The 11,341-nt window shown below is 44.9% G+C and overlaps 1 protein-coding gene across 2 annotated transcripts; it reads right to left on the reverse strand.

The window, feature by feature from the left end:
- Positions 1-312: 312 nt before the first annotated feature.
- Positions 313-11,124, reverse strand: golm2 (golgi membrane protein 2). Of its 2 annotated transcripts, XM_053866477.1 has the most exons (10): positions 10,098-11,124; positions 5,309-5,363; positions 5,116-5,218; positions 4,910-5,000; positions 4,313-4,430; positions 4,138-4,227; positions 3,313-3,570; positions 3,047-3,184; positions 1,774-1,941; positions 313-1,134 (listed from the first exon to the last, which is right to left on the reverse strand). In XM_053866477.1, the coding sequence occupies exons 1-10, from the start codon at positions 10,422-10,424 to the stop codon at positions 1,058-1,060; spliced, it is 1,425 nt and encodes a 474-aa protein (XP_053722452.1). In that variant the 5' UTR covers positions 10,425-11,124; the 3' UTR covers positions 313-1,057. The 2 variants fall into 2 exon arrangements, with proteins under 2 accessions (XP_053722452.1, XP_053722453.1); XM_053866478.1 differs by lacking the exon at positions 1,774-1,941 and having other exon boundaries at positions 10,098-11,120.
- Between the last annotated feature and the right edge of the window lie 217 nt (positions 11,125-11,341).

Consider the following 11,341-nt stretch of genomic DNA (forward strand, 5'->3'; position numbering starts at 1 on the left):
GAGTTTTCAGATGCTCAGGATGAAGGCACTTGGTTTATGGCGTCTGTGAACAGATGTAGCCACCTCAGATTTAAGACAAATTCTGCTTTCTTAACAGGTCTGTTTACCGGCTTCATGGACGGGAATAGAGTGATAAATCAAAAGTAAATATTCATGGTGAACATCAGCTCAGTTCACCATGAATGATTAAGGTAAGCCAACCTCTGTGGCTTTATATTACTTACCGCAGTATTATTACTGTGACCAATACGTGAAACAAATTTCAGCGAGTCATCAGCAGTAACTTTTTTTAAATGAGCTGTGACAGTGAGGAAACATGAAGGTATACATTTAATAAAATTAAGTTACATTCAACGCGCCTTTTTACAAATATGAAATCAATTCCATGATCATGAGTTTCCCTTTAATGCGAGAGATTTTTTTCCTGGTAAAAATGGCAGCAGTTTGTCTACAATATGTACAAGAGACCTCATAACTGGAAGCATTTGTACAGTACTTCAACTTCATGTGCTTGGTTAGTCTGCACACACGACAGCGAATCCCGACTTGCTCTAAGTATTGCTAAAGCATCAGTCATTTGACTCCTCAAAACAACGCTACGTTTCCTTAAACGCTTATGATGGTGTTTAGAAAACCCGTCAAGCCTATCTGTATATCTCAGTGACCAGGAGGAAGAAAGACACTGTCATTCTCAGCTGAAGGTAAAGAAGTCCTTGGCATTAATGCATTCACATGGCTGTAACAAAAATAATCCTGAAGAGTCCAGAAGTGTCTGAGAGGAAATAAAAATGGCAAAAAAAAATCAAGAATATATCATTCTCCAATAAAAAAAAAGATCTAAATACCCCCAAAATAAATGCCCAATTCTTTCCAGTTGTTTCAGAAGCCGAATGTCATGGTCATATTGTTGTATTGCTCCATCTTGCGTTGAAATGTCTGTTGTTTTCTTTGTGTGTTCTACAATGGTGAAGATGGCCAGCAATACACTCTGAAACGACCTGCTGCTCTAGGAACTTGTGCCCAGAAGACCGTCTCTTCATTTCAATGATTTTCAGCTTTAGAGAGTGTCCACGGGTTGATGTCTTTTCCCATAATCCGCAGCACGTTCTCCCTGTAGCTCTCGCTCATCGTCATCTGTCAACAAAAGGGGAGATAGCATTGAATGATCCCCTGATTTGAAGATTCCTGATGTCAATAGTGTTCAATGCCGTGTGAGTGCGTGAGCATAGCTCTCAAATCACCATGACCTTCGTGTTAAGATGAAACACACACTCATGGGTCTTGACTCCTCATCATAAAATACAGTGAAAAACAATGTGGCATACACTCCAACTAATATTACTTCCAATGACAGAGCTACCCAATCGTGAATTCTAGAACATTCAAATGTGGACAGAAGGGGATGACAACAACAGGGTACTCCACAGACGTGCATTTTATCAGACAAACACAGAGCTATTTTCTCTACAGTGCGAGATGTGGGTCACGTGTTGGTTGGCACAGACAGGTGGCAGAGTTTTAAAAAAAGCACAGCAGGAAAAGCTACGAGCAAATGAAGTGCACTCACAGAACCACAAGTTCAACGGTCTGGTCTTTAAGTGAAACTTTTCTGAATAACCGTCCTAATCCTAGCCAGACCAAACTCATGATGCTGTGAGTCGACTGAGCTGCGTGAACTGCCGAGGCAGGTGCGCGGGGGCTGCAGCAGGACACGGGGTGGAGGGCGGTAGCATGGGAGGAATGGTGGCTACACATCTGGCCAGCCTGGCTCACCTTGAACGTCTTCCTCCCCACCATCACCATCCTCTTCCTCATTGTAAGCCAGCTCGGCCTGCTTGTCAGCCTCATACTCACCAACGTTCCCATCATCCCCATTGTAGTCCGCCAGCTTAGAGCCGTGCTGCGGATCTACGGGGGATTCGTTCTCATCAAAAAAACGGCCTGCAGGAGGCAGAGAAGGGCCTCATCAGGAAGGGAGAGAAGCAAAAGCAGTTGTAGAGACTGGGAAGTTCCAAGAGTGAATCATTTTTGAGGGTTAGAGAGCAGCTGCACTATCTTCAGTGTGCTCCACTGAACTTTAAATACACTTCCTGAAACACTTAACATTACCAAGTCTAAGCCCAACACTTATGAATTTAAAATGGTAAACAATTAAACAATGAAGTCAACCCATTTGCAAATAGACACAAGCTGGTATCTGCCATCCAAGCTGTGATCTGCAGCGGATGAAAAGCTCAAAATTTAAACCTGCATGCATCATTTGATTTTACTGAACATTACATGCTTACTTTCATTTTAGAAGTCAGACTACAATTGTATGTTATACGTCACTGAAAAAAGATGGCATATTCTGTGACTACACCGAAGGTAACTTGGCGTGATGGAAACAAAAGTTTGGAAAAAGAGAGAGAATATGAACATGAGGAGGGAAAAGAAATGCAAAGTGATTTAAGCAGCAGAGACGCAGATGGTCAGAATCAGAGGAAAGTAAAACTGATGCAACAGGAAAGTGTCTTCTGGGAACCAGGCGTGTGTCAACCCCTGAAACGCAACAGTTCCATCTGTTCTGAAGCATCAGTTCATGTCCGGGACACCCCTGCCGGTGCTGACGTTTATTTTAGTGGATGGTGTTGGCAACACACACACTGGGCAGGAATCCAAGTCTGGTATGGTAATAAAGGCCTGTACACCTGAACCATTCTACAATCGTCGTAGAAGTTCAAGTCAGGTTCCCGAGGTAGGAAGCTGAAGGACTTGCACACAAACACAAATGACACTGAAGTACTTCATATTGTTATGACTGGAAAATGTGAAACGATAATTTAAAAAAAAAAACCAAAAAAAAAAACAAGTCAATAGATACTTTACAGTTAAACTGGACCATGCACATCCGTCTTGCCTTAAAGAAAATAATTCCTACTACTATACTGTGTGGGTACTTTCAATATGCATCTGCTTAAACTGTTATACAGCAATAATCACTACCAACCAAGGCATTAGCTTTGCAGAGAACACCTTCACTCTTAATGAAAAATGAAGAACTCACTTTGGCGGTGGTGAACTGGCTCTGCTGCCAACTTATCTTTGGCCGGTTGCGGCTGGAAGGGATTGGGTAACTGGGCCGGGTTGGGCAGCACAGGGATCCCCTTCAAGCGATCTGCTTCTTCCTTGAGTTTATCCGGAGCTGATCATAGGAAAGATTCCACATGAACAGAGTTGTCAGCAATGTTCACCACTTTAACTTGACAGATATGGTCACTGGTGAAGTGGACAGCGTGAATGATGGAAGTGGTGAGGCAGCGATGACTGTACCCTGGAGCTGTCTTTGCTGCTCTCCGAGCTCATCAGCCTTGATCGCTGCCTTGTTATCCTCCTCAAACACCACGGGTTTGTCAGCCATTTTGATGGAACCTGGGGGACCGATCACAGCGTCTTGGGTCTCCACTCCGTCCTGGAGTCTTGGCCTGTCAAGAGAAAGGCCTTGACCCGCGAGACCATCAGCTGCTCCAATTGCAGGGCCTTCACCGGCACCCACGACCACGTCAGGGGAGTCATCATGCTTCTTGATGCCTGTGGAAGCAGATGAAATCCAGTGGGACAACTCAGGTTTCCTCTCCTCTGACTAAAGAGCTCCACCAATTAATTTGCAAGACATTTTACTAGACTGTGACACATTTGACCAGAAAGCACCGAGAAAGAGGACCACCACCACCACCACGCGACTAACCATCAGTCAAAACAGGAAATGAAGAAACAGACTCCATGTTCCTTCCAAAGCCTCTGAAGAGAGCAATACTAATCCAATGACCAAAATGAAAAACTAGCAACAAGTTACCGATATTGGTTTCTTTAGACAGGAGGCTGGAGTCGTTCTTAGGTGTAAAACCCCCAACAGACTTGGAGAAGTTCTGTGGCTTCTCAGGGGATATAAAGGTTGGCTGAGGTGTTCCAGAATCTATTAAGGATGTGTTATAAGGCAATGTGGACGACGAGACATTCTTTGGTCCAGAAGTCGAGATATTATATTGCTCCCTGGACCTGGTGGCATCTTGGGTCCCTAAGTCAGAGCAGGACTGCTAAGATTCCTGATCACCATGACGCAGCAAAAGTAGAAAACCAGAGGCAAAGGACACTCACCAAACTGTACATCTTGGAGGTCCACTTTACCAACCTCACTGTCTTCAATACCAGGCATCCCTGCGTCACTCCCCGGTTTGCCCATCTCCTCTGTCAAATTACCAGTGTAATGAGTACTTACTCAAACAGCCACTGTAAAGCGACAAAAACATCATGGCGTCACATTCATACTGACCTTTTAAATCTGGACTGTTGTGCTTTTTTGTCGTCACAGGGTGGCGCTCTGGCACCACACCTTCTACTCCTTCCAAACGTTTACCCAACATAGAATCCTTCTGGGCTTCAAATGAGTTCTACAATTTGGACATGAAAGTAGAAACATGGTTTGAAAAACTTCTGTCATTTTATATAGTGTCTCTCACATTGTCACACTGACACACACACACACGATTGTAGCTCTATCCTTGCGGAGCCCTCTGATTGCCATAATGTTTTCCCCAGCTTCTCACCCAAAACCTAACCTTTATTTTGAAGTTTTCATCCTCAAATTGAGGCTTAACTTTGTCGGGACTGGCAAAAATGTCACCACAAAAGAATAAGATCCCAACAAATAGATGTATTGTCAAGATTTGGTCCCCACAAGGACAGATAAACAAGTACACACACATAATATCAATGAACCAGTACGCTCTCGACGGCCATAGCAAGGCACTGAGCAAGTCATGCTGACATATTCTCAAGGCCAGATTCACTCACTCACAAGGTTCATCATTTTGTTGAAATCAATGTTTCACTTTTAAAAGGTCAGTTTTACAATTGGAGAACAACTCACTTGTCTCAGGTTAGATGCTTCATTCTTCAAAGACTTCTTGGATTCTTCATATTGCATCTTGAGCTGGGCAATTTGACTCCCGCATTGTAAACTAGGGAAACCACATCACAGAGCCAACCGTCACTATTCACCTTTGATCAGAGGGACCTCAGACATCAAGGAGGATCACGATATCTCTGCCGATAGAAAGTCACAAATCCACGCACCTTTCGTATTCAAGCTTTTTTTCCAGCGTGGTGCTGTTTCTCTTCACCTCTTTCAACTGCTCCTCCTGCTTCATGAACTCCTGCTTCAACTCCCTTAGCTGTTCTGTTAGCAGCACACACGCATACCAGAATGAATTTAGGTCAATTGAGCATGGTGAATAATGTTTGTGGAAAGAGAAGGATAAAGTTGTACCTTCAAGTCGTTGCATTTCTGTCATTTGGACGGACGCATCGGTCTGCATCTTAATCTGGGGGAGACACATGACAGTGAGGGTTAACAAACAAGAAATGCTTTGTAACAAACACACGCTTTACTTTGTGCTAATGCAGTCATCATTTGATAAAATGCTCCTTTTTTAACTGCAATTATGAATCTGCAGTAGTAGTGTAGTACTATAGAAAATGACCTAGAATTTTTGCTCATTTGGAACACACACTAAATTATCGTTCACATGTCAACAGCAGCAGGTGACTGAGTACATACTGAAGCCGGATGTGATGACACTGTAAAGCTGTCAGCAGCTTCTTTTACTAGTGAGCAATTGGACAACAGCGTTAAAAACTCCACACAACCATTCGAATGCCCACCGACCGGTGGACACATACGGTGAGAGGCCATATAGAGGAAGGGTAAAACGGTCACTCCATGGAGGAGAGCAACACAATAACAAAATAAAAATGAGTGGTAAAGGGGCTGATCCTGTCAACCGTCAGTTTGCCAAGCTTGGGTTTTGAAGGCCTTGTTTTAAGAAACAAATAACAGATCATTTTTGTTGGAACTCCAAATGATGAACTGGTTCCATGATTCATTGGAGAAATTCATAACGCAGTTGAAACCAGAACAGCAAGGTAACCTCGCCTAATTTGCTCAAGCCAGTCCCGGAACGCTGCTGCTGTACAACTGAGCTCATTGGAATCTGACTTGATGTTATCACGTTTTAAAATTTAAATTTAATTTAAAATTTTATTGGTTAATGTGTTTTCACCTCGCACTTTCTAGTCGTGTCCCAGTGATTGTGAGAACCAGGGAAAACCAGTTTTCCTCCATGAAAGGACTTGATTTGCAGTTGAAAGCTGAACTTCAAACTTTCTGTTGAGCTGAGCGATTCTGATTTTTGGCACCTTATAACGCGAACCGATGCATTTGTTGTGTAGCCGTAGTGCTTTATCTTAGTTCTTGTGTTTGCACATAATGTGTGTCATGTCCAGCTCAGTGTTTCAGTGTATTCGGGAAAACCCCAAATGATGGCAAACTCTAGTATTTTATTCTTATATTAAGCATTCCTGAAACACAGAGCTACTCGGATCTCCTTTTCTGCCATGTTTGTTTTGGTACATCGTGCATGCGTGCGTTCCAAAACAGGCTGCGAGGTGACATCAAGATGCCGTGCAAAGTTAGAAAATGGCTGATAGCCAGCAGATTTTTTTTTTTCGATTTTGGGACATTTGAATTTGATTATGGATCACAGCAAATTAGAATTGCGATCGTTCTGTGAATCAATTTTTTGGCAAACCCCTATTCCTCAGTACTGGTTAGTTTAACTTCGATGTCACCGGCTGCTTACCCAACGGTGTCTGACTTAAGTGATTTAAAAACACCAAACCCAGACCGGAGTACAGTCACCTTGAACGTGGGTTTCACTTGCCTGCCGAAGAATGACAGCTACTGTGCAGAACATTGGCTTTCTTTCACAGAAGAATCCCCAAGTCACATGTCAATGCTACCCATGCACGCTGCACGTTTGCACCCTGCAAGCTTCCTCTGCAGTTCAGCCCCAAATAAAGATCTGTAGCCAAACAGGATGAAGCAGTTCTGCCGGTACTCCAGACAAGGGGACGCGGATTCCTCTGCCTAGGTACGTTTCTGTGTGAGGATGGCATTCCTCACACGCCAGACTAAGTGTTATCATGCTCCACGTCTCATCATCACATCCATAACATTCAGCCAACTCCGCCACAGCTCCAGGATGTTTGACTGGCTTTGAATATACCAGCACAGGACAAACTGAGGTTAAACAAATGTATGACTGCCGATGTGAAACAAGCCAACCAGAGGATGCAAATGCATGAGCCATCTCACGCGAATCGTTTGTAGTCTGGGCGTCTCCCGCGGCAGCAGAGTCCAGGGGGGGACTTAAAAGACAAACTGCTGACCAGACCGCAGTGGGGGGGGGGAGCGGAACTGCGTTCAAATTAGGAGATTTTTTTAGAATGAGGACAGGCCTGCAGGACATTTAGACATAAGAAGAGCCTTTGATGATTAACTACTGTCGTGACACGGCCTGAACGATATATTATCATGTCTATATTGCAATATGAAAAATCGAGACTACATATGATATTAATATCTCTTAAACAACGCTATCAAATCCTTCACGCTCATACAGCAATGTAAGGCTGAAGCGGTCACGAACGTCACGATCGGACACTAAAGAGATGTTCTGAGTTCACATGGATAATACCACAACTTCGACAGTATATAAATTCACATCTGAATGCGGTTCACGCCTCTTTATATTCTATATTTTCACAAAGCCCAGTGAAATCATCTTTTTATTGACATTCTCCGATGATCTCACCTTGTTCACTGGCACTGCCTCGGTGCAGTCGTGTTGTCTAATTGCTCTTGGGGGAAATGAATGGCCCACCTCTGGCAACGGTCCAGCGTCACGCTGGCCGCGCTTGTTTGCCAATATTGAAAGGTTTTCATCACTGACATGTCTTCAGTGGAGTCTGCTCAAACTCGAACTTCCGGGGCTGTGTGCAAACAACGACTGCATCCGTGTTCACCTGTTTGCTTAATCATAAACCACCTTTTTATCAAATAGTGCTGGTTCAAAGTCCATATGCCGTCAACCTTGAGAGAAACAGTTTATTTCCTGCTTCTCTTAAGACAATTGCGTCCACCACTGTTTCACAAGGTATACAAAATTACAGCTAATGTCTTTCTGTCATTTCCCAGTGTGGGATTCATGAAATCATCTGTCCATCTACATGTGACTGAAGACAGAAAAGTGTTACAGCATGCAGACTCTGAGAATATTGGACTCATTGTCCATACTTAATGCCTTAATGCCTTGTCCTAAAACACGCTTTAGTTAAAAGCATGTGGTTAAAGACATAGATTATTATATCGCTCGATTATTTCTAACTTAACGTCTGGAGGCACCCTAGTCAAATGATGACCGTCTTTGAAAACTGAAGCCTCGTCCACAGAAAATCCGTGGAGTTGAGTCACTGGATCAGAGGCTTCACCAAACCCGTCTCCCAGAGAATCTGTTAGCACAGCAAGCAACCGTTTTTAAAATGATGATGCCATACCTCCATCTCTTTCTTTCTCCCTGAAGTTGTCACTTCACAACAATATTGGAGAGAAGCACATTATCAACCAGGAAGCCAGTCAAAAACACAAGCAGAGCTGCCATATCTGTTTATCACATCTCCAAGAGACTTTGGGCTTGTTTTTCTGTTAAGTTGCTTGAGAATTTTAGTTTTCTCCCCCGATTCACTTTTCTTGAGAAATCAAGGGAGGGCAAAGACGGACACGATGAGCAGTGAAAGGTCGGGCAAGTACGTTGAAAAATACAACTAGTACTGAAGACTGGATGCATCCAAAGAGAAGAAGGTGGCGCATGGTGACTGAACACATATTGTGTTCTTCAGCACTTGTTTGAATCTGGGGGTTATTTTGAGTTAGTTTCCAAAAAGCTGGAGACAAGGCAATACTGAACACAAGGGAGCAGTAGGGAGCAAATGATTATAATCTCAGAGATGAATCGAACAAATACAGGACTCTGAAATGAGAAATTTTACAGCTCGCTCCCAGGAGCGTATTTATGGCAGCATGAAGCAGGTTACACCACCTTTGTCGTGACAACACGAGAAACAGGCCTGCCATATATAACGCATTGTCATTTTCAGATGATTCGTCTGGATGCTCAAAACTGCTCCATTTTCTGGGGCACTTTTCTTTGAAACCAGCAGGAAAAAAAAGATTGGTTTCTGATAGATCTGTGACATAACCGCCATGACACTACGAGTACATGCCCCCAGGAACGAGCTGGAGTCATGTGTCAGCATTGATGCAAGCACGCTAGATGGTTTTGAGAGGGGCTTGTAATTCAGCACGACGTCAGTATTGTTTCCTAAATATTGTCTGTTACTCGCTGAGCCAGTTCAACAGGTTTGTGAACAGAGAACACCATTTTTCCACCTTGCGGAACTGATTTGAAATGGCAGAAGGACGGCAACATTAACTACAGTGTGGTGAATGTAGAATTGGTGCAACCAGAGATCACCGCCTGCAGCTTGATGATCAGAACATAGGCTCCGCGTGACACCAGTGTCTGCCATCATATCCTGTTTGAGCATTGATGAACACAGGGCGGGTTCAGTTAGGCTTAGACGATAATAATAACAGTAATAATGATGATGCTTTAGTCATATTGAAATTTGCATGACAATGTTCACGAAGTGCTTCACAGGCAAAGCAGCCAAGAATGTTGGAACTTGCTCGACAACAATGTGTACAGCTGAACACGCAGTGAATCAAAGTTTGAAGACATAAATGCAGGCCTGTTTTTAGCACTTTAAAGGTGGCAGCACTGTATGTGTTTCAGTTTCAGATTCCCTTTGGCCACGTGGGGGAGCCCTGACAGAAAAGGCTCTGTCACCTCTAGATTGTAGTCCAGACCTGGGGACAACTATCACAGAGCCACCTGAGGATATGAGGGTCCTGGCTGGCTGGTAGTTCCAGATTTATCTGTTATATTTATTTTGAGACCTTTTTTTTTTTTTTTTACAGGCAGCTAGTCCAGTTCCCATTTGATTCATAGTTTTAATGAACAGATTCTAGCAAGAGGAGACGGTTAACACCAAATCCGGGTGGGGACAATGCTTTCATGGTGTGTTGCGCAGAAACAAATCCAAGTGTAAGACCAGGGAGTTGTGTAGGTGGATGACATCCACACAGGTCGCCATACCTTGTCGTCAGTGCACTTCCTGATCAGAAGCTCCCGGGCCTGAACCTTGGCTTCCAGGCTGCTGTACTCCCCATCTTTCTGGTCCAGCTGCTTCCGGTGCGTGTCCACCTGGACCATCAGCTCCGAGTTGCGCTTCTCCAGGCGACTCCGCGCCGCGTCCGTCCGCTTCACCTGCGCCTGGATCTCGGCCACTTCGTCCAGCAGCCGAGTGTGTTTGCTGCTCAGAGTCCAGCAGTTGAAGGACAGTATGACGATCACCGCCAGCAGGAAGATGAGGAGAAAGGACGGCACGCGGCCGCCGCGGCGGTTGGCACCGAATCCAACCATTTTAACGGGAATAAACGAGAAGAACAATCAAAGGAAGCGCGGGCTCAGTGGCGGGATCCAGGCATCCGTCTCCGTGACATGGCGAGGACCCGAGGCAGCGCGACACGAACAGCACACACCGAGCCTAAGTCATGAATGTCCCGGGGCTGACACATCTCGGCTTTTCACTCTTGTTCCTCCTTCCGCAAACTCGGCATTCCCACCGCACCCGGCCAATGTCTGTCCGAGGCACCACAGGAGGACGTGGCCTAGCGTCCAACACGCCACACGTGAGCTGCAACCCACAGCCCTTAAGCCTGGACCGCGAATACAGCACCGACTCCCGGGACACGAACCTAACACGCAGCCGTTTGTGCTCCGCTTCCTCCAGACGGCAGCAGCAGCAGCAGCTCGTTGTTTCGCAGAGCAGACTCCATAATGACGCGGCTGAAGCTCAAGCTTCTCTCCTCGCTGGCGAGCAACCGTTTATACGACAAAGACGAATTCCCCACTCAGAACAGAGGCGGTTTCTTCGCAACACATTCAGCAGAAAAGGCTCGGAAGAACGTGTCCGCCGCCTTTCGTTTCAGTTTGCCGTTGATGCGGTGTCAACGCCGTGTTAAGCTAGCATTAGCAGCTGCGCACACGGAAGTGGGCTTCAAAATAAAAGTCTACAATGGCGTTTAGTGTAAAAATCGCAGGGGCAGCCATCCAAACAAAGAGGCCTCCAGATCTTTAGGGGAATACTGTACCAAGAAGGAGGTCAACTACCAGACGTAATCGCACATGAAAGCCTTGTGACGAAGTGACATCAAAGTGGAATATTTCACTGAACATTGCTGGCGCCCCATGGGCCACAGTTGGCTCGAGGTGTCCGAAGTGTCTGAGTTTATATGGTCCTCATCTGAATTCTTGGTTGGCTATATACAACCCTGTTG

Source organism: Synchiropus splendidus, chromosome 5, assembly GCF_027744825.2.
Source record: "Synchiropus splendidus isolate RoL2022-P1 chromosome 5, RoL_Sspl_1.0, whole genome shotgun sequence".
NCBI lineage: Eukaryota > Metazoa > Chordata > Actinopteri > Syngnathiformes > Callionymidae > Synchiropus > Synchiropus splendidus.

What these genes read in the sequence shown, in the direction of transcription:
- golm2 (XM_053866477.1), bottom strand. Translation starts at nt 10,424, where the DNA reads ATGGTTGGATTCGGTGCCAACCGCCGCGGCGGCCGCGTGCCGTCCTTT. An exon ending in GGAAGTGCACTGACGACAAG is followed by an intron (nt 5,364 to 10,097) that starts GTATGGCGACCT and finishes TGTCTCCCCCAG; the next exon opens with ATTAAGATGCAGACCGATGC. An exon ending in AAAAAGCTTGAATACGAAAG is followed by an intron (nt 5,001 to 5,115) that starts GTGCGTGGATTT and finishes TGGTTTCCCTAG; the next exon opens with TTTACAATGCGGGAGTCAAA.